At 32.5% G+C, this 23,271-nt stretch overlaps 3 protein-coding genes across 7 annotated transcripts in view; 2 read left to right on the top strand and 1 right to left on the bottom strand.

Moving 5' to 3' along the window:
- LOC111708262 (low affinity immunoglobulin epsilon Fc receptor) overlaps positions 1–931 on the top strand; it is a 1,531-nt gene extending 600 nt beyond the window's left edge. The window contains exon 3 of the mRNA XM_023481587.1: positions 49–931. Within this exon, the coding sequence (XP_023337355.1) occupies positions 49–931 (883 nt within the window). The remainder of the gene's footprint in view (positions 1–48) is intronic.
- A 4,543-nt stretch (positions 932–5,474) lies between these two features.
- Positions 5,475–6,437, bottom strand: LOC111708259 (cuticle protein 18.6). Its single transcript, XM_023481584.1, has 2 exons — positions 6,329–6,437; positions 5,475–6,259 (listed from the first exon to the last, which is right to left on the bottom strand). Exons 1-2 carry the CDS (start codon positions 6,332–6,334, stop codon positions 5,540–5,542), a joined length of 726 nt encoding a protein of 241 aa, XP_023337352.1. The 5' UTR covers positions 6,335–6,437; the 3' UTR covers positions 5,475–5,539.
- Positions 6,438–10,820: 4,383 nt separating this feature from the next.
- LOC111708257 (matrix metalloproteinase-16) overlaps positions 10,821–23,271 on the top strand; it is a 43,567-nt gene continuing 31,116 nt past the window's right edge. For 4 of the 5 annotated variants that reach the window (XR_002766615.1, XR_002766616.1, XM_023481579.1 and 1 more), the window contains exons 1-4: positions 10,821–10,898; positions 14,246–14,286; positions 15,770–15,816; positions 16,470–16,586. Coding sequence is in view for 3 of the 5 variants with exons in the window: in XM_023481579.1 (XP_023337347.1) it covers positions 15,799–15,816; positions 16,470–16,586 (135 nt within the window). In the remaining 2 variants the exon portion in view is untranslated. The remainder of the gene's footprint in view (positions 10,899–14,245; positions 14,287–15,769; positions 15,817–16,469; positions 16,587–23,271) is intronic. The other variant, XM_023481581.1, reaches the window with a different exon arrangement.

The following is a 23,271-nucleotide window of genomic DNA, read 5'->3' as shown; positions in this document are numbered from 1 at the left end:
CCTGCTGAACACAACAAACACCTTGACTGAAGTTAACAATGAATTCAGAAATGTTGATGATAAAATTATCGCCGAGCTTCAGCAACACAATAACAGATTAGATTTGAACAAACGTCTGATTGCTGAACAATCTGCTCGCCTGCTGAACACAACAAACACCTTGACTGAAGTTAACAATGAATTCAGAAATGTTGATGACAGTTTATCTGATAAACTGATAAATCTTGAAGTCCAGATTGCGGAGAACAACAAAGTTGTATCAGCAGTACAGGATAATTATGAAAGCCTTGTAATTCGATCAGAATTGGTGAACCAACAGGTTGTAAAAATGGTAAACCAACAGAATGGTGTCAATGATAATACAGCTGCTTCTGTCGAAAAGCTGAAAAAATCTTTAATCACGTTAGTTTCTCAGAGAGCGGATAAAGTGGTGGATGATTTAAGAGTTGAGTTTAATGCCCAATATGAGAAGGCGAAAATTGAGCAGCAGAGCATAACAACAATGGCCGTTGAAAGTTTACGAAAGGAAATCAAGAGTTTAGTATATTCGGAATTGGGATATGAGAATATACCAGGTGCTGGTCTCTTTCATATTCCAAATGATGCCAAACCGTGGAGTGATGCAAAAAGATATTGTGAAAGCAAACTCGGGTTTCTCGTAGAATTAGTTAATAGAGAATTAGAGGTAAAAGTGAAGAACTATGTGAATACTAAATACGGAATTTCAACCTTCTGGCTCGGGGCAAGGGATCATCACACTGAAGGTGTGTTTAGATGGGAGAGTAGTAACCAGCTATTAGCGTATACAAACTGGGGGAGAGGGGAACCTAATAATCATGCTAATAGAGAGGATTGTACTGAATTTAGTTCAGGTATTTGGAATGATTTGGACTGCAATGAGTCAAGACGGTTTATCTGCCAATCTCCATGAGATTATGTTTATGTACACTCCACTGTCTTATGTACATTGAATACAAGTTTGTATAACGTACGTACTATAAGTACATGAATAAATGGTCTTTTTAAAATTATTACTCATTTTTAATCAAGTCTATTTTATGTTTGCTTTGAGTTTGTTTAAAAATGTAAGATGATTCTGCATGTTTCCCTTCAGGAAGTAGCCAACAGCAGCTTTGTTATCGGTACAACGTCGGAATATGTTTGCAAATATATGCAGCAAATGGCACACAGCAAAAAAACACAACTAACCAGTTTTCTTCTTTTGTGCTCCACCATATTTCTTAAAATCCCAATTTTACATTAGAACTTTATGACATATAAAGTCATTAATATTGTATATTATAATGTGCTCTGCCACATTTCTTGCAATCTAATTCTACCATTAGAAAATTATCACATATAAAGTTTCTAATATAATATATTAAAATGTGCTCTGCCACATTTCTTGGATTCTAGTTTTAACATTGTAACTTTATCACATATAAAGTTACTAATATTATATATTAAAATGTGCTCTGCCACATTTCTTGGAATCTAGTTTTAACATTGTAACTTTATCACATATAAAGTTACTAATATTATATATTAAAATGTGCTCTGTGACATTTCTTGGAATCTAGTTTTAACATTAGAACTTTATCACATATAAAAATATTATATATTAAAATGTGCTTTTTATATAGTTTTAACTTTAGAACTCAGTCACATATACAGCTAATAACACTATATATTAAAATGCGCTCCACCTCAAAAATTGAAAATTTTCAAAAACTATATCTTTTAGTTTCTTATACTATAAAATATAGACTATGTTGTTAAAATATATGTAAAATAACATTTATGTAAACCACAGGTTTTTTCTTAATACAAAAAAACTCCAGTGTTTACACTGCCTTTCTTAATAAAAATATCAGCATCTTAAAGTTCTTTTCTTCCTGTGATATTCAAAATCAAATGAGCCAACCAGTCAGTACTTTTGTTGCAATTATTCTTCTCAAAGTCTCTTCTAGTACAGTTGGTTCTAAAATTAAATGTAATAGTCGTAGAATATTTAATCCTACCTATGTATGTATTTAAAGTAAATATTTCCATTTACTGATAGCGCCAATTGAAGGATAATGAGATAGATAGAAAGATCAGACGCTAATGGACTCGGCATACAGGTGTGATAGAAGAACTTAATACCTAAAAAACGATTTACGCCTATATTTAGTTAGTTTTTCTTTTCTTTTATAGGATATGAATGTACCTAATAAAATCTATTTGCTCAAATTCGACTTACTTCCTCACATGTTCTCTCTTAGTGCTATATATTTCTACCTAAATATTTACCCTAGTATATAGTTCTTTTATTTTGACCGTATCGTTCTTGCATACTGCAGTTCATTTTTTAGTTTTATTTATGATCGTTTCTTTTTCCTTTCAATTTAGCATTTGCACCCACAAACTTTGTAGATAGCTAGTCCTCTAAGTTTTAATGTAGACCAACGCAGGCTATTCATATTTTTCTATTTTAAATCCAAGACAGGTTATAATTTATACAAAAGAACAGAATATAGTGAAAACATGGTTCAAGACAATTTGAATAAACATCAAAAATAAAATACTGGGCAGATCCACTATAATATCCAAAATAAAGGACAGGTTGAAATTTCATTTGTGGTTCCGTCTTTAACCATAGAACATGTGAATAATAAATCATTGGGTTCAGGTCCAGATCCGTTGTTAAACATAATGCTAAACAAGGTAAAGATAATTTACTTAAAGGGAGTGTTCGCGAAAAATGAAATATTTCAAATTAGTTTTGATTTGTTTTTAAATAGTATTTTGCTTGCCCTGGATTTTCGAACATTCTTTGGAATTATGAAAATGTCGTCTTCATTGAAAAAAATCCTCGAAACATGAATAAATGTTTTCAAAAGTAACTATCAGATCATACAAAATTTAAATTATCATGAAATATCAACGAAAAATTATCCATGATTATTGGTTGTAATATCTGAATGATTTGTTTGGAATTAGATTGATTTATTTACGATCTGAGTTGAATATTGCAACTTTCTGAATTTGTATGGACGCTACCTTCTTCAGCATGAGTCGTTTGTAACAATTTTCTCCATAAAGACGCAACAGATAGAAGTAAGGTTAGTAGCGATAAAAGCGCGTATTTTTCGTCGTAAATCTATACCCCCTTTCATTTTTCGCGAACACTCCCTTTAAGGAAAGTCCAAATCCGTTGATAAGCAAAGTAAAATGAGAATGAATAAATACAATGACCGCGGATCCTTTGATAAGCAAAATACTATTTGATTGTCCAGTTTAAAGCAGATCGAGCCTTCGGACTTGCCTTTGTAAATAGACAAATTTTGGCTCCATGTCCCCTTTTTCAATGCTGTTCTTCTACCTCTGTACAACCTCCTGTCTTTATTTCGATCTTACTTATCAAAATAAATATATTTGAATATATGAAATAGATTCTTCTACATTTTACGAATAACCACTACATAATTTAGGGCAAGGGTTAGAATATAGAATTGACTATTTTTATATATTTTATCATTCTACTCCTTAATTCTTATATATTTATTAAAGTTTATTTCGCATACAAAAAATAAATTATGACAAAGGCATAATTTAAATGAGGAACATATGTAAATATCTACATGAGTCAACAATCCAACAACCTACTCCTTAGTCTATCATTCAAAAGAGGGATCAACACCCTCTCATCTCGGTGGGTTCTCAAGGGAGCTGCCAACAGGGCCGGTCAAAACCAACTGACTGGTCCCGGATGGCCGTTAGAGGTACAGACGCACCCAGGCTTACTTTACAAGCAGAAGTAGCTTTGTCTCAAGTTGAAGGTCATAAAGGTTGACCGCACCAGCCAGGCTAGTCTGCAGGTCATATCAGTAGACCCAGAGACCGGCAGGTTGGGCCGGTCAAACCAGATTGACCAGCAAGCTTTGAAAGTAGGACACTTTCAGACAGGCTGACCAAGATGTTACAGCTTGTTGGACAGTATAGATTACTGGAGGACCTTACAGGGTTGCAGAGTATGATTACTCTTCTTAGGTAGCCAGAATTGTCACATACAGGCTTATGAGAAGGGTGGACAGTACGAGAGCTTTTACTTCATCAAGACGACAAAAAACGTTAGGGATTTAACCTGCCAATCTCTAACCTGACCCTACTCAATACTCATCTCTACCCTGAGTCCTACCTAACTTTTCTAAAGCCAATAAACCCTACGCATTAAAAAAAATTTCATATGATGTATGTTTACACATTTCAATCAAATTCCTACTTATTAGGTAAACTGTGTCAAATTGTTTTAGATCTAGGATTATTAGATCTTATTCTTTTAAATCAAAATACTATTATACTAGTAGATATACTAGATAATATTCCCTTATGATCAAAATACTTTTAGATCATATTTACTTAAGATCAAAATACTTTTAGATTTTATTCCTTTAAGATCGAAATACTTTTAGATCATATTTACTTAGGATCAAAATACTTTTAGATTACATTCCTTTAAGATTAAAATACTTTTAGATTATATTCCTTTAAGATCAAAATACTTTTCGATCATATTCCTTTAAGATAAAATACTTTTAGATCATATTCCTTTAGATAAAATACTTTTAGATCATATTCCTTTAAGATTGAAATACTTTCAGATTATATTTATTTAAGATCAAAATACTTTTAGATCATATTCCTTTAAGATCAAAATACTTTTAGATTATATTTCTTTAAGATCAAAATACTTTTAGATTATATTCCTTTAAGATAAAATAATTTTAGATAATATTCCCTTAAGATCAAAATAATTTTAAATTTAATTCCTTTAAGATCAAAATACTTTATGATTATATTCCTTTAAGATCAAAACACTTTCAGAGAATATTTCCTTTAGTTAAACATATTTTTAGACTATATACCCCGAAGATCAAAATGTTCTTTTATCAAATTCCTGAACAGCAAAAGAGAGAAAATATGTTTAAGTACCGAAACATAAAATTTAACGAGGGCTCAACGTTATTTTTGTTTATAAACCTCCATTTTGTTTATAAACCTCCATTGCTTATACATACTGCAGTTATTATTGAAACAGTAATGAATGATTAACAAATGCATGCAGCCGATCACTTAGAAGATGGACATATCTAAGATCTCCGTCATTGGGTTGCAAAGAAATAGAGATAAGAAGATCAGAGTTTGTGGCAAAGGCTCAATTCCTTTCAATAAGCCAGTTTTGAAAATAAAAAAATCAATGTTATAATTTCCACCAGGTTGTTCAAAATGTATTTCCAATATTGAAACAAGCAACTAAAACTTGTGTGGAACAACTGTTAACATTTTTTGTAGATTAGTTTTTCGCAAAAATGAAAAAGGGATTCGATCGCTACTAGTTTTACTTCCTATTACGTCGCGAACACTCCCTTTTTTTACAATACATTCATGTAAATCAACTTAGGTCTTCGAATTAAATAATGTTCTTCAGGGGGTAAATCTAAAATATTTATTTAATTTTCTAATAATTTAGACAATAAATATTATTGAATATGCTAACTCAGGCATGGTATGCTGGGGAAACAGGTTTATAAGAAGGAGCAGCAGCACCATAGGTTGGAGTACCAGAGTATGTAACATCAGCAACATATCCACTGTAAGGATCAGCAACCTTGTAGTTAACAGTCTGAAGTCTACCATCAGGAAGAGCAACAGAGTAGGATCCAGATGTAGCATATCCATCACGGTTCTCTCCAGCATTATACTTAGATCCAGAGTAATCATCAGCTACAGCATACTCATAAGCATATACAGCAGGTTCATCATAGGCAGGTTCATTGTATGCAGGGGCACCATAGGAGGGTTTAGCATGGACAACAGGGGCTTTGTATGCAGGGGCAGGGGCAACAACAACAGGGGTGTTGTAGACAGGAGCAGGAGCATAGGTGGGAGCAGGAGCATAGGCGGGAGCGGCAGCGTAGGCAGGAGCAGGAGCGTAGGCAGGAGCAGGAGCGTAGGCAGGAGCAGGAGCATAAGAAGGAGCAGATGAGTAACCAGGAACAGCAGCAGGTGCAAGGTTTGCTGCAATAGGTTTCTCTTGGTTTACATAGGAGTCAACAGCCTGCGGAGCAGCATGGGGCTGGCTTACTACAGAAGCTGTACCAGCAAAGTGGGGCTTGTGAACAGAATGGCTGACAGAGGGAGCATTTCCATGCTTGATGCTTTGATGATGGGACTGATCAGCAGTAGCAGCTGCTAGGAGAGCAAAGCAAAGGTAAGCCTAAATTAAAGAATATAAATATGTATGAATAACAAGAAATATCAGATTTATATAAAGTCAAATACAAACCTTCATATTGTTGGATGGTTGTGATCTAACTGATGAGGTTGAATTAGAGAGCAGGGTTTATATACTAATCTGTGTATAGGTCAAATATACGCTACTCTCCAGTCTACACCCTATAGTGACTAGTCCAGACGTCCAGGCTAGTTCCTTAATAAAACAAGTATAAATAGCATTAAAATTCAACTAAATGTAAAAGGGGATTTGTGGAACAAAAGCTCAAGTTACACTTTAAACATTACCATTTATTGATATAAATATAATATTTAGGAAAATGGTTTTTCGCCCTTCACTCTTGTAAGCATTCTAAATGTTTTACACGTTTTCTTTGTACACAAATAAAAATTAATATAAAAATTTTTGCAGATTTTTTCGTTTTCATACCAGGGATACCAGGGATACCAGGGATACCAGGGATACCAGGGATACCAGGGATACCAGGGATACCAGGGATACCAGGGATACCAGGGATCCCAGGGATAACAGGGATAACAGGGAAACCAGGGATACCAGGGATACCAGGGATGCCAGGGATGCCAGGGAAACCAGGGGTACCAGGAATACCAGGGATACCAGGGAAACCAGGGAAACCAGAGATACCAGGGATACCAGGGATACCAGGGAAACCAGAGATACCAGGGATACCAGGGATACCAGGGATACTAGAGATACCAGGGATACCAGAGATACCATGGATACCAGGGATGCCAGGGATATCATGGATACCATGGATACCAGGGATACCAGGGATACCAGGGATACCAGGGATACCAGGGATACCAGGGATACTAGGGATACCAGGGATACCAGGGATACCAGGGATATGCAGAGATACAAGAGAAACCAGGTATACCAGGGATACTAGGGATACAAGGGATGCCAGAAATACCAGGGATACCAAGGATACCATGGATACAAGGGATACCAGCGATACCGGGTTTTTTTGCAGATTTTTTGGTTTTCATACCAGGGATACCAGGGATACTAGGGATACTAGGAATACCAGGGATACCAGGGATACTAGGGACACCAGGGATACCAGGGATACAATGGATACCAGTGATTCCAGGGATACCAGGGATACCTGAGATACCAGGGATACAAGGTATAACAGGGATACCAGGGATACCAGGGATATGCAAAGATACAAGGTATACCAGGGATACAAGGGATATCAGGGATACCAGGGATACCAGGTTTTTTTGCAGATTTTTTCGTTTTCATACCATGGATACCAGAGATACCAGGGATACCAGGGATAACAGGGATACCAGGGATATCATGGATACCAGGGATACCAATACCAGGGATACCAGGGATACCAGGGATACCAGGGATACCAGGGATACCAGGGATACCAGAGATACAAGGTATACCAGGGATACAAGGGATATCAGGGATACCATGGGATACCAAGTTCTGTTCCCTGGCAGAAACTGTAATAAATTGTTAAAATTATGAATACCTATTTGACGAGTATTGTTGATGATTTGATATGATTTCAAGTAAGCATATTTTCGAAATAAAATGTAAATGCAATGTTAATGCTTCTTTTATGAGACTACATATATCTATATACATATATCCATCAAAGTTTCATACTCGTGTCTACCTAACATGGAGAAAATTATTTCAAGTCTATGTTTATTTGTATATATAGTATGTTTATTTTATATAATTAATAAAATTTGACACCACAATTAATTCATCAGTAAACCCAAGAGGGTTGGTTTTTACTAAACTCAAGGCCATCCAAAACCCGGGTCTTGACTTGAGCTTTACTTGGGTCTAAGCAGACTCAAAGACCGGGTTTTAGTCGGGTTTAAGCTTTTAAAATCTCATCTCAGGTAGATATTTTAATAACAAATTCACCCAATTGAAATTTCAGAGCATACTCTTTTTAATTTGTGCATAGTGCATAAAGATTTTTTCTTTAGCTACGCAGGAATTCCTGTTCACTTCTTATAAGAAGTTTTCTTCTGCTAAGCAGGTATCTGTTGAATTTTAAATCTTCAGCTAATATTTTTCTTCAGATAAGTATGGTCAATTAACTAAAATATTCAGCTAAGAGGGTCAATTTTAGAACAAAGTAATACATTTTAAAATTTGGTTAATTCTTTGAATCAATGCTAATATATAATATATACAGTTGTTTTCGACATGTTATAAAAAGCACAGAAATAGTAAATGCCCTACTCCATAAGGGTTTCTCAAACCCGTATCTATCCAAGTACAACTCAATTTCACTTTATTATCAATGACAAAACCCCGACACGTTATCGTGAACTATCAATGCCAAACTTATGGGCACGATCTCATCAGCTTTCAATGTCAAAACGGACACTAGCTTGTAAACTATCAATGCCAAACCAATGGGCACAATCTCGTCAGCTATCAAAATCAACACGGACACTAACTTTTAAATTATCAATGCCAAGCCAATGGGCACAACTCATCAGCTATTGATGTCAACACAGACTCCAGCTTGTAAACTATCAATGCTAAACCAATGGGCACGATCTCGTCAGCTATCGATGTCAACATGGATACTAGCTTGTAAACTATCAATGCCAAACCAATGGACATGATCTCATCAGCTATCAATGTCAACACGGACACAAGCTTGTAAACTATCAATGCCAAGCCAATGGAAACGATCTTGTCAACTATCTATGTCAACACGGACACTAGCTTCCAAACTAATGGGCACAATCTCGTCAGCTATCAATGTCAACCAGACACTAGCTTGTAAACTATCAATGCCAAATTAATGGGCACAATCTCCTCAATTCGTTTGTTCAATAGAGGAACGATTACTCTCTCACCGTTTTTAAAGCAAAGTCTTACCAACTAATGTGTATTTAGATATCTATGATACAGATTAAGTTTAATATACATACTTACAAGATTAGCACGGATATATATAAGTGTAGTTAAGCCAGTCACTGACATGGTTATACGTTAATCACAATACAGGTTTTGACATATTTACAGATGTAGCTAGGATAGGTTAATCGCATTACAAGTTTTGCGTAATTAATGATAAGTCCATTTGGATTTACAGACAATGTACAAGGAAATATATCTAAGTATGTTCAGGCTAACAAATATGATGATTGCTGTATTTATTAAATTCCAACATGAGTTTCTTAGTAATTCTTAATATATGATTCACTTAAGGGTCTGTTTATCAATTTTATTATATAACACAGTAATTCAGTGCACTGATCTTGTCAGAGCTGCCGAATTTAAAGAATTTAAACCACGTTGCACTGAACCGCCAAAACCCGGTTCCAATTGAGAGCCGGTACAAATCTCGAAATACTGAATATAATTTCAAGTAGAAGCAACCATAATATATAACAACCGGACATAATCAACTCAAAAGTTACAAGAAATAGCATGCACATTCCCTTACAAAAATAATATTCATTCTTTTCTCAACATTCCTACACTGGCTTCTCTTTAAATAGTAGGAGTGGGTTCAAAGGAAAAGATTCCATATAAGGTAAAGCAGTAACTATATATCTATATAGGGTTGGCCTGTCTCGGTGTCTGTTTGTTTGCATAAAATAAAGGTCAACACGAATAAACCAATCGGACCCATTTTTTGTGGCAACTCACATGTTAAAGGGCCAAGGTAGGATTTATGATTGGTCGAAATCGACAAAAGAATTGAGTCTTTGCAACAAACTCTGATTTTCTAATATCTTTATTTTTTCCATCTGATGGTGTAAACCTTTGATATTTCAAACTTAGATTTTTTCATCTAACAGAGTTCATAGTTTGAAATATCTAAGGTCTACGGTATTGGATTACAAAGATATAGAGATAAGAAAATCATACTTTGCGTCAAAGATTCAATTCCATTTGCCCGGAAAAAATGACGACATTTATTATTTTGTAAAATACAATTATCTAAACAGGCAATTTTTGCTTAATGAAGATCATGTGTAGAGCTTTTAAGATAAATTGTGAAGAAAAGCAATAATTATAATAATCAATAATTAATAAATAATAATTAACAAACAAATTATTTGTTGAAACGACCAAAAGTCTATTAATATATACGTACTTTGTTTGTTTGTATGTATCCAATAAACGTAAAAACGGCTGAACCGATTGGGTCAAATATTTGGGGGACACAGCAACTTGAAATTACAATCTGTCATTTAAAGCAAATTCAGGGACTCTCTGGAATACCAATCTAACACTTATCATCGAAAATAAGAAATTATGATCGTTTTCTGTGCTACAGCATGATAATATGAAGAAAAAGTATTAGCATAACATTAGCAACTTTAAAAATCAAATCTATAAAATTATAGGGGGGCGCCAAGCGCTCTTAAGGCCATAAATCATTTTTGAGATACACTAAAACTGTTGTAAAACACAGAATATGTAAATAAAGGAAAAAATTGGCCTATTACGGCTGTAGACTGTAGACTGTACTCATAGTGGAGAGCGGAGACATGTAAGAAAGTAAATAGATTCATCAGTTGAGTTCTGACTCTCAAACTGTAAACACTGCTGGGCCGGACTGTCATATTTGTTTACTACGACTTTATGTTTCTTGGTAATTATGTATTGACATGCGAAAAATGTTTTTAAACATGAATAATAAAAGAAGGAAATTTTAGAATCATTCTAAAAACGTTAACTCATAGATTTTCATTGAGACCCTGACAAACTCTTCATTGGTTTTGATAAGAGACACCACTTATTTATTAAACCCTTATAACCATAGAGTAGATATTGATAGAGGTTTAGTGTACTAAGTACAACAGCTGGGCAAAACTGTACAATTTTAAAACAATTGGGATCGTAAGTGCAGTACGAATTATTAAAAACAAGTTATTTTCCAGTTCAAGTTATTTATAACTAATATATGATTGAAACACTGAACATTTTAATGGAGGCCTTCATTAAAACCTTAATGTCTCAAACAAAGAAATGGACTTCCAAAGATTTTTTTATTATCTTTAATTCTTGGTTTTCTTTTCATTTCTCTTTTAACTTTTATATATTTCAAAAGGAAATCAGTTTTTGTCACAAACTCTGATGTTCTAATCCTTATATTGTTGCAACCCAATGTCGTTGATAAGTTTAGCTACGTATATTTGAATAATACTAATATGATAAAATGATAAAACAATCAGTTATTTTAATATCAACAGCCAACAAATTGTTGAAGATTTGACAGCATGGTTGACAGTGGCCGATCATCAGAAAACCGCAAAAATGCACATAAAAATACGCAAGCCTGACAAGCCAAACCAAACAAAAATGGCGATTAATTTAATTTTCAATTGTTAATACTTAACATGTGTTGTTAAATAATATTTAAATAAGGATGTTATGAATCACCAAGAGTTCCCGAAAAGTTTGTCACTCAAAGTCCGTTAACGTAATTTCCGGTATGCAATTACAAAACACACATTGACTGTAATTGCTTTGATACAGTGATAACCATAAAACTCTGGGGTAGGAAGTCGAAATTAAAAATTTAATTTATGATTAAAAATAGTCCAATGAACCGGAGATGTTGTGCAGTGTACACAGACCCATTTCACATAATAAGTATTTGTGACAACATTAAAAACACGTCAGTAATGGAATTTTTATTCATACAACTAATAAATATGCGTTGTTGCGGAAAATGTGAGGAATGAAAGCTTGGAAATTAGACAAAATTACGATTTTTTCGGGACCGGAAATTGCGTATATATACAGGGTGTTCCAAATCAAATTAGACCGCGTCATTGAGTCTAAATTACGATTTGGGGGACAAATCAGAAAATTTAAGAAGAATGAATCATCCTGAAAAATTTAATGAGCCTAATAGAATTTTTTTCTTTCTTCAGAAAATGATGGATTTTTCGAGTATTTTGGCGTTAAAGAAAGGAGATAATCTAATACGATATGGGACGCTCTGTATGTGCCTACAGGCAGAAAACTGCAAGTCTTTAGAAAAAAAACCGTCAGTTTTCTGTCTTTTGAGGATTTTTCGCCGCTAACTCTCCCTTTAATTTTTAAATATTCTTTATTTTCATAATCAAAAGTATCAAAATATGCTCCAATTCTGATGAAATTAAGATTTACAGCTATATATTTTCTAATTTTTCTTTGGAAATAAACATACATAATTTTTTTTTATCAAAAAAAAGTTTTGCAAATAAATTAAATAAATTCTGAAAATTGACGGATTATTTTCCTTTTTCAGAGTCCCCCTTAAACATTCGATGTGACCTTGGCATTTCCCTTTTTCCTTATTATTTCTTCCCTTGACCCCCCCCCCTCCATCCTCCCCCTCTCTCTATATAATAACTAGAGATGGGCGCAATCGGATTTGTTTCATTTCGCTAGTTTTTGTAATTGCTAACAAATTTGGTTTGTTTTCTCACTGAACGATCATTTAGTAAAATCTTTTGTTCAGTAAAATCGTTCGTTCAATAAAAACTTTTGTTTAGTAAAAATATATCGTTTTTAAAAAGTTTGTACCAAAAAGTCTTCCGTTAAGTAAATTTTTTTATTTCTATATTTTGTTCCAAAAAACTTTCGTCTAGTAAAAAACGATAGTCTATTTTTCAAATTCTTTAGGAAATTTTGTTTTTTTAAGTTCGTGCAAATGATTTTAAATCGTTCGTTTTAAAGGACGATTATTTTTTATTTTTCTGAATGATCAAAATCGTTCTTCCATCGTTAGTTTTTTTCCTGAACGACACCATTGTTGATTCAGAAATGAAGTCCATCTCTAATATCTTTACTCTTATTTTTTCTTTTCATAAATAGATGCTCAGTGAGCACTCCACACTAATAATAATAAAAACAGAATCATCAGTTCTATATAATATAAATATAATATTTTATAATACCAAACCAACCAAAGTTCATCAGTTCTATATAATATAAATATAATATGTAATAATACCAAACCAATCATAGTTCATCAGTTCTATATAATATAAATATAATATGTTATAATACCAAACCAACCAAAGTTCATCAGTTCTATATAATATAAAAACCAATCATAGTTCATCAGTTCTATATAATATAAATATAATATGTTATAATACCAAACCAACCAAAGTTCATCAGTTCTATATAATATAAATAAAATATGTTATAATACCAAACCAATCATAGTTCATCAGTTCTATATAATATAAATAAAATATGTTATAATACCAAACCAACCAAAGTTCATCAGTTCTATATGATATAAATATAATATGTTATAATACCAAACCAACCAAAGTTCATCAGTTCTATATAATATAAATATAATATTTTATAATACCAAACCAATCATAGTTCATCAGTTCTATATGATATAAATATAATATGTTATAATACCAAACCAATCATAGTTCATCAGTTCTATATAATATAAATATAATATGTTATAATACCAAACCAATCATAGTTCATCAGTTCTATATAATATAAATATAATATGTTATAATACCAAACCAATCATAGTTCATCAGTTCTATATAATATATAAATATAATATGTTATAATACCAAACCAACCATAGTTCATCAGTTCTATATAATATATAAATATAATATGTTATAATACCAAACCAATCATAGTTCATCAGTTCTATATAATATATAAATTTAATATGTTATAATACCAAACCAACCATAGTTCATCAGTTCCATATGATATAAATTTAATATGTTATAATACCAAACCAATCATAGTTGAATTCTTTAAAGATGATGTTTTGTTAAAGCTAGTATTAGGTTCGTCTTGTACAATGGTTATTTAAGTATCCTTTATTTTAATCCCCCTGTATTACTAGATGTAATTAAGATTGCATAAGAGAAACAGTTCATTAAAAGTTTTAAAGAAGAAATTGAAGTTTAAAGAGTGCAAAAATTTTATTATAGATTAATTATTTTTGTTTAGAATTATTGCATCGCTTCAGCTCTCTCAGCAATCAATTCCAAGTAATTTCTCGATAAACTATTAAATATACATTTAGGTGAAATGATGTAGAAAAGAAAAAAATAAACTAAAATTGATTTCTTCCAGGGATCGGAACTTTTGATCTCAATATCCAATGTTGGCTCTTTTAATTTTGAGGATGAATGCATCATATCTCAAAAAGAATTATCGAAGAGGAATTAGATTAATCCTTCTGCATAAAATGAAGGCCAATGCTTGATACCGAGATTCAAAGCTCAAACCAAATATACATTTACATTTATGCCCTTAAATGCATTTTAAAAAACGAAAGGTTGTTGAATTATTGTCTCCCTTTTCCCTTTAAACGTGATAAAATTTGAACATAAAAACCGAACGCTTTTAGACATGGTTAGTCCCGTATATGCTTGTACAACTTTTACTTAAGCTGCTTAAAATTTGTTTCGATACTTCAATTGAACTGGATTTCTCAGTGAAACAGATGCAGTACAATCCTGGTTTGCAATCATAGATTAATTAAAATAACAAATAGGACACTAGATGTCGTCTTTTCAAGATTTGGATGAAACTCTTTAACAACAACCCTGAGGCAGAAGCCCAGAAGAGTTATACGCTAGATGTCTTCTTTTCAAGATTTGGATGAAACTCTTTAACAACAACCCTGAGGCAGAAGCCCAGAAGAGTTATACGCTTTCTCTGTCTTGTAATTCAACGCTGACTGCGCGAAACTTCTTTGGACTTCTGCCTCAGGGTTATTTTGGACGAATTTCATTGAAATCTTGAAATACGTGTGCCCTATCTGATATTTAAATTAATCTATGTTTGCAATCAACTGTGTCTATTTACGTGACATCAAACGTGACACGTTTGATTAGAAGAATGGATTCTTTGTCACGAACTCTGATTTTCTTATATCTATATCTTTGCAACCCAATATCGCAGACCTTGGAATTTTGTTAGATCAGATAATCTAAGTTTGAAATTGTAAGTTTACCAGCTTGTCTAACATATTTACTAACATATCTATATATATTTAGATATAACATATCTAAAAAGAAAAAAATCGAAAAGCTAATTTCATTCTTTAAAACTTACTTTTTATCTGTTTTAATTTATTATATAGTTGATAAATACGATATTAGGAACATTGTATAAACTCATGTCTGGGATTTCTAAAAAAGCTTATAATTTATTCAGACATTGATATGAACCAGCATATAAATCTATATAGTAAAGCTAGTCAACGCTCATATATATTTGTATATATGTATATGTGTTAGCTATAGCTGTCCAAACCGCTGAACCGAATGGGTTGAAATTTTTGAATGATAAACATAGGCTAAAAAAATGTCGATATTTTTTTTTCAAAAATCAGATTTTTTTTCAAAATTAGCTTTTTTTACAGGCAACGCCGGGAACTTCAGCTACTACTACATAATTTAGATGAATTTTGGGGCATCCATATAAATTAAAAGTTCCTGCATTATTATATTGTGTTATTTTTAGAAAAGTGCCATAAATAAAAAAGGAAAAAGATGTTCAAGACAAAACAGGAAAACCAATTCTCATAAATTTTTTTTAAAAGTAAAAAAAAATATCCTGGATTTGTCCAGAGTTTTCCGGTTATATATGCATTCATTTATTAATTAATTTAAAAAATTCAACACCGGAAACTTGATAATAAACTGTATATTACATACTTGATACTCGGCTATTATACAATTATAATATTTAATATTAAACTGAATAATATCTATCTAATCATGTATTCTAAGTTTACAGGGTAAATAATTAAAATGTTCAATGTGCTCTGCTTTACAATTAAAACATTTGTATGCAGTCGAAACTAAAAAATATTTTTTTTTCATTTTTTTTTAATGGCTTGAGTTTTGACACAAGTGTTTTTGCTCGTCAGTGATTCTAAAATCTAAAAAGTAGTTCATATACACTTTTTTAAAATTACAAACTTTGGCTAAGGTTTACACTTTTAAAAGGCCCCTGAATAAAGAGCAAACATCATGCAAATATTTTTTAACAAAAACAGATATTATTAAACGTCGAAAAACAATGTATTTATCAAGAGAAATGAAACAATGGTGCACAAAAATAGGCTCAAAATTAACTCTATGAACAATTAGACAATTTTTAATCTAATCGAAATGATATTTTTTAATGTAAAAATGTTAGAAGAATGTGTTTGGTTCAGAATATGATTGTATTCACCGTCCTGGTACTAGGACTAGGACCAGTTTTTTCCGCTCCAACCCAGGACGGAGCGGGACACCAGGACGGAGAAGGACATCAGGACCTCATGGGAGCTATGGTAAGAACGTTTCTTTTATTCAATTTTGCCGATAAATCATTTAATTCAAATGTCAATTTTGTCTTTGAAAGAAGTGCACGCACCTCTGCTTCTTTATTAAAAGTAAATTCAACCTATATGAAGCATAAAGTTTGAAAGCGTCTACCTTGTTGCACCGGCTAGTCCTGTCCATAGAGCTAGGTACAGTACAAACTGGGACCGGAAAGGTTGACCCGGCTCGGAAATTCAAATGTACTACGGCTGCCCGTGAGTGAGCCATCTTTAAAAGCTTATGGTTTGTTTAGCGTTCCTGTTCAGAGTATGCTAAAAGAATAAAAAATAAATTTTTTTATTGTGTCTTAGCCCTTTAATTCAAACAAATATATATATTTTATTGATTTAAAGATTAAGGAACTGAACAATTGCCACAAAGTCTAATTTTATAATCCGTTTATTTTTGCAACCCGATTTCGAATTCTGTATAGTTTAAATAGTTAAAAATAGAGTTTGAGGCAAGAAATAAGTTTCTTTTTAAATATTTTTTTAAGAATTACATGTTGAACCTTATTGATATTTTGGAGATGAATATCTGATTCAAGATTCTGTTTAGAAGTCATGTTTTCAAAGGATTATTCAAACTAGGATTATTTAACCCAGCAGAATTGATAGCTAGCTACGACATTGGGTTGCACAGATAAAGAGATTAGAAAAATCAGAATTTGTGGCAAAGACTCAGTTCCTTTCAGCCATAAGTCAAATCTAAAAACGAAATTTCCTTGTTTTGCATTGTTTTGCATGGTGTGTTTTTTGCAAACCCTACCACCAACATTATTAACAATAAATCTGCTGAAAGAGATTGTTCATGCAATTTAAAATAACGATCTGCACTGAACATGCCTTAAATTATTCACAAGAGTGCTCTGTTAAAACGTTATTAAAGAAAAAGATGACTCAACAGTCGACAACATGGCATTTTCTTGTTTTTTAGGCGCGCCCTGTCAGGTTTTTAGGTAAATTAGTTCAAATTTGTAAATGTGTTTTTTTGTCACTATAGATAAAAAATTGAATAACAGTCCTTTTAAACAAATAATATTAATTTTTTTCAAAATAGCCAATTTATTTAGCGTTGAATGGATAAAAATATCGAAGTAAAACTATTGCCTAGACCTATCATGTTCCCACTATCCCACATTAGCATGCCGCCTTGTGGACACAAATACGTATTGTTCATGTGAATATATTATTTAACAATTATACTATTATTATTATTAATTATCCCCTTTACCATGTATCTCTATATGTAAATATTTCTAACGTATAACAATTTGTCGGCTTCGGGAAGCTTTAAAATGTAAATGTTCTCATAGGGATAGGTGCATTTTATGTAAGGTTCTATGCCTCCTTTCTTACAAAATGTCATTCAGTGGTAGGCGATTATATCAATACAATGAAGACGACTTTCGATTTCAATTTTGATTTTTATTAAGCTGTTAAACAGGATGGATACATGTAAACATAGAAGTAAAGAGCAGCTGTAAAGTTGTATAATTGTAAAGTTTTATTTCGAAAAAAGCTTGTTAACTATAAAAACAACATTGTATTGTTATAATCGCCTACCACTGTATAATATTCCATCAAAACCTCTAACACTATAAATACAAGGGGAGGGGGCGATGTAAAAAGTTATGTAAGTATTTTTTGTTAGTTAATACAGTTTTTTATTGGAGTATTTCTTTTAATTGGTAATGTAAAACTTTTAGATATCACATTTACGGATGTTAGATAAAATAAGATCAACTATTTTTATTTCGTAATGTATTATGGTTTCATACTCATACATACTGGTAAATCAGCAAGCTTGGTATTACACTGTTTTTACGATTTGTTCAACATTTTACAATTTTACTTTACGCGCGGCGTGAAGATTTTTATTATAGGAGAGACTTAGCTTGTGTTATTAATTATTACTTATTAAGTACCCTACAGTGCATGTGGTCGGTGGAGGGTCACTTGAAATTAAGCTTACAGTCCCTTTAATTGATGTAAGATCTTAAATCTTACAAAATCTTATGGAGTAGTATCCTGACCAGTTTTTTCAGAACACAATGTTGATTTATACCTACACATAAAGAGTTTGAACGGAAACCTTTTTTCTTCAAAAACTATAAAGTTTTTTTTATAACGAAAAGATTTTTAAGTTTAGATTTAAATAGAAAATGAAATTTTTGTATAACCTGCACCAAGAAGTGACATACAACTTTTTATTAAGATATAAATCTTATATTGGTTTGTTATGGTTTAAATTTCTCAGGTTTGTCGTTGATCAATCAATCAACTATTGAATGCATTAAACAATTAGTAATGTGAACATAAACATAATTAAATCCAGGTTTACCGGGAGATTATGTTTAAACTATAATTATCCTGTTATATTTACATCAGCTGTACAACAGTTTTTAACGGAATTAGAGGGGAGGGGGGATGCGGAAGGGAGGGGGGTTTAGGGTGGGATGAAGAAGAGAGACCAGATATGAGGTATCGAGGGAAGAACGAAATAATGGATATATAAAGATATATGGAAAATATGAAGGATAAGGGGAAAAAATAAGGTATCGGAGACCGAATAAAGGATGAGAAAGGGATTGCATATTGGATAATCATTGATAATATTGGGGATGGGGAGGGGGCTAAGGATGAGGGATTGGTAAGGGAGATAGTTTTTATCTCATTGGGGGAAGGGCAGAGGAATGAGCTGAAGGATAAGATATAAGAAAAAAGATTATATGGGGGGGGGGGTTAGGGGTGGACGAGGGATTGAAGGAGGATAAGGAATCGGGGCATAACTATGTGAGAGAAATTGGGATTAAGGAAGGGGACGCGGGGTTGGAGAAATTTTGTGGAATTTAGGGAAAAAATTTTATTCCGGTCAGAGGTCATCAGATGGATGTTGGAGAAGGATAGATAGGGAGATTGGATAAATGAAGGGGGGGAGGGGGGTGATGTCTGTGGAAAGAGGGCGGGGTAGATAAAAATGACATCAGACATGACATCTTTAGATCGTGCTTAAACAAATCCCAACCCTACTCTCTAGTCTCAGAATTACAGCATTTTCATCTCAATATACAACTTTGGCATTATCAGGAGTTCGTCCTATAATGTTACATAGGAAATGAGTTTTAGCAACCAACTCAATTGTTCAAAACCCTATATTTCCTCAAATGTGATGAAATATGTTTTTAATAAGTTCATATTAACATGATTAAATTTATATTTGTTTAAATGCTCTAAAAGCCGGCTTGTGAACAGCTGACTCTAGTTCAATCGATATAGCATCGTATCCGTAATTGGTATCAAACGTAAGTTTTATACAGTAGGGGTATCCGAAAATGAGGATTATAAGAAGAAAATCAAAAGTGTGTACATGAGATACTCGAACTAAGCGGTCGGGATAAGGAATATCCCACCCTAACGTAACGTTGTCAGCTAAACGATATAGTGATATTTATGGTCCAGACTGAGAAAAGAATTCGGGAAGGATTTAAAGCATTATAATCTTTAGGTACGCTAACTAACTATATCTACGTATTCTATATTTGTATAATTATATGCACATTGCATTTTAAAGTCTAAAATTTGTTTTGAAACATATTGTGGTTTAAAAATGCAAGAATACGTTAAACCTTCTGCGTACCACTCTAATTACAACTATGGACGAATGTAAATAAAGGAATAAACTTAAAACACCTGGTTTTAGATTAAAAAAATGCGCAAAATTGTTGACGCAAAAATTCAGCAGAATACTCCGTATAATTTGATATCAGAAATTATGAATTTACAGTACTGAAAGATATCATTATTATTAATATTGTCGCTGCAAAAAAGTAATAAAGATTAATAAGATTAATGGGGCTACTCATTAAGCCAGTTCCTCTCTGTCTATTTCCTTGGCACCTGGAATAGACACTATCCTGAAACCTACAAGTTCTTTAATGTTCTAATTTATTTTTATGAAAAGGTCATCTGTACACTTAAGAAACAATGGCGGCCGAGTGTTAAATATTTCCGTACCCCAGGGGAGTATTGTGCGTTATTTGTATAGATGTAAATTAACCTGCATGATATTGATAAATCATGTCTTCTTAAAGGGACTGTACATGAAGTTAAAAGTGAACTTCCATGTACATTGTACATTGTACATATATGATGATGTGTCTACTTCATAAAGCTTTGTCTGAACAAGATAAAATATGAGCTATCAAAATGAGATCTTATCAATTGCGCGGTTGTTGCGCATTTATGCTGCAGACACGTTGTAAGAAATTGTAAGAAAGGAGCTGAGTTCTTGACACAAACTCTGTCTTTTTATCCCTATATCTGTTTAATCAGAATTCATTTAAGAAAGCCCCTGGAAAAAAGTTTCCAGAAAAAAAACCTGGAAATAAAAACTTTGGAAAAAAGTTCGAATTTTCCCAAGTCCTTGGAAATAATGTCCTGTGCTTTGGATTTCTAGGACTTTGTAGTGCGAAATATTATGAATTTTTTTTCCAAGAACTTTTTTAGTGATTACATTTTAGTCCCATGTCGTAACCCTTAGATATTTCAAACTATAAATCCTACAGATTTTATCAAAATTTCGAATTTTAAACTTCAATAGCTGCTTTTTAAACCTAACCAACACGCAAGTAATTTTTGTAGCCATGGATATCGGAATTTTATCACTGCACATCGCTTTTTTATAGGTTTTAATTTTCAGCCGTATTTGAAAAAAATCCTGAAAAATGTCATGGAAAATAAACAAATCTAAAAAATGCAACTTTTAAACTTTTGTTGATTGTTATATTTTCAGAGTAATTAAATTGAATCCTAAGACTGAACAAAGTTTGTACTCAAGATGACCTTATTAGGCTGTGCATTTTTTGACATTTAGAAACATTTTGCGAAGAAATTGAATTTTAATTGAATAGAGAGACAGGCTTGGAGAACCTTCTAATAAAAGTAAAAAGGAAAGAAATGATCTTTGCTTTATTTTTTATTTAAGAACCGGTTTTCACGGATAAATAAAACAAATTTTTACAGTCAATTTGATTTTTAGAACAGTATTATAAATATCAAAATATTTGTTTTATACTATTTAGGATCTTTTTACTACAGTTTATTCACGGGTGAGTGAGTACTTATGAAAACCCGTGGAAACCTAGGAGATTTACCCTTTTCCTACCATAGTTTATTGCATCGTTGGCTACGTATCAAAACAAGGAACTCTTCGCAAACTCTAGTTTTCGAATCCTACATCTTTGAAGTCTGTAGACCTGTGATATTCACACTGTTGATAAGTTTGATTAAATCGTCAAAGTTTGGAATGTCAAAGGTTATTTAAATTGCAATTAAATAATGATAATGTATTTCGACATTGTAAACACAACTTTTTTAAGTAACCCTCGATTGATAGAATCTTTTTCCGATCATTTTTTTAACCGCAATTTTCATTTGTGTTTACTGTTCAAAAGTCACTTGCGCATTTCTTGCTTCAGAAACAATGGATAAAGAAAGAATATTGCTAAAGAGTTGAGGAAAAATAATGCTAATGAGCTTAGAAAAAAATGCTTCTGGAGTTAAAATCTTTTAGTTGAAATCATTCTTTCTGTTCTGATGAGATGATATAAAAAGTATAAGACAATGTGCAGTTTGCACTTTATGATTTATATCTTGTCTCCGATGCAGTTTAAGTATAATGCAGTTTTTTACTCTTATATCATTGAAAATAACAAGCCAATTGAAGAAACATATTGGTTTAAAGTTCAATCACAAAGCTACAAGAAAAATTTTGTGTTTATTCAGTTTTTCTTTCTTCAGGGGATATTAGTTCCAAAACTAACATTTGGCCCATTTCTAACACTGAGTGTTAGAAATGGGCCAAATCTGCAAAGTTATCTTTTTCCAGAGTATATATTTATATCCAAGACGAGTAGAACAAAATAACACCATATATTTATAAAAATGGCTAAAACTCTATATTGAAACAATAAATGTCAATTTTAAACTACTAATAATAATATATGAAAATTAGGTTTTTGATGATTCTTGAATTCATTTTCGAACATATCCCTTTTTTGAAACAATTACCGGATTTCAGCTCATGTCACGTTTTCGGAACATATCCTGATTTTGAGACAATTACCACGGATTTCAGCTCATGTCGAGTTTTCGGAACATATCCTGAGTTGGAATTTTAAAAGCTTAAACCCTACTAAAACCCGGTCTTTGCGTCTGCTTAGACCCAAGTAAAGCTCAAGTCAAGACTCGGGTTTTGGATGGCCTTGAGTTTAGTAAAAACCAATCCTCTTGGGTCTTACTCTCTTTATTGCTCGAGTCTTCAGCAGCTGATGATTGTAAATTTCGTAAAATCTTTTATATTTGTACATTTAAAATCTTGGGAAGTATTTGTGGTGTCAAATTTATTAATTATATAAAATAAACATACTATAAAAATAATTTATCTACATAAAGTTTGAATTATCGAAATTTACATCTCCTTCTCACAGCTGATCTGACGGCATTCTGTCTGCTACGGAGAGAAAGCTTGCAAAACAGTCTCTCATTGGTCGAATCAGAACCAATCCTGACTATCTAAGCCCAAGTTTGGGTTTTAGTCGGGTTTAAGCTTTTAAAATCTTATCTCTGGTTTTGAGACAATTACTGGATTTCA

This window comes from Eurytemora carolleeae, unplaced genomic scaffold (assembly GCF_000591075.1).
Source record: "Eurytemora carolleeae unplaced genomic scaffold, Eaff_2.0 scaffold868, whole genome shotgun sequence".
Classification (NCBI taxonomy): Eukaryota; Metazoa; Arthropoda; class Copepoda; order Calanoida; family Temoridae; genus Eurytemora; species Eurytemora carolleeae.
The sequence above is the reverse complement of the archived record's forward strand: the minus strand, read 5'-3'. Positions and strand labels throughout refer to the sequence as shown.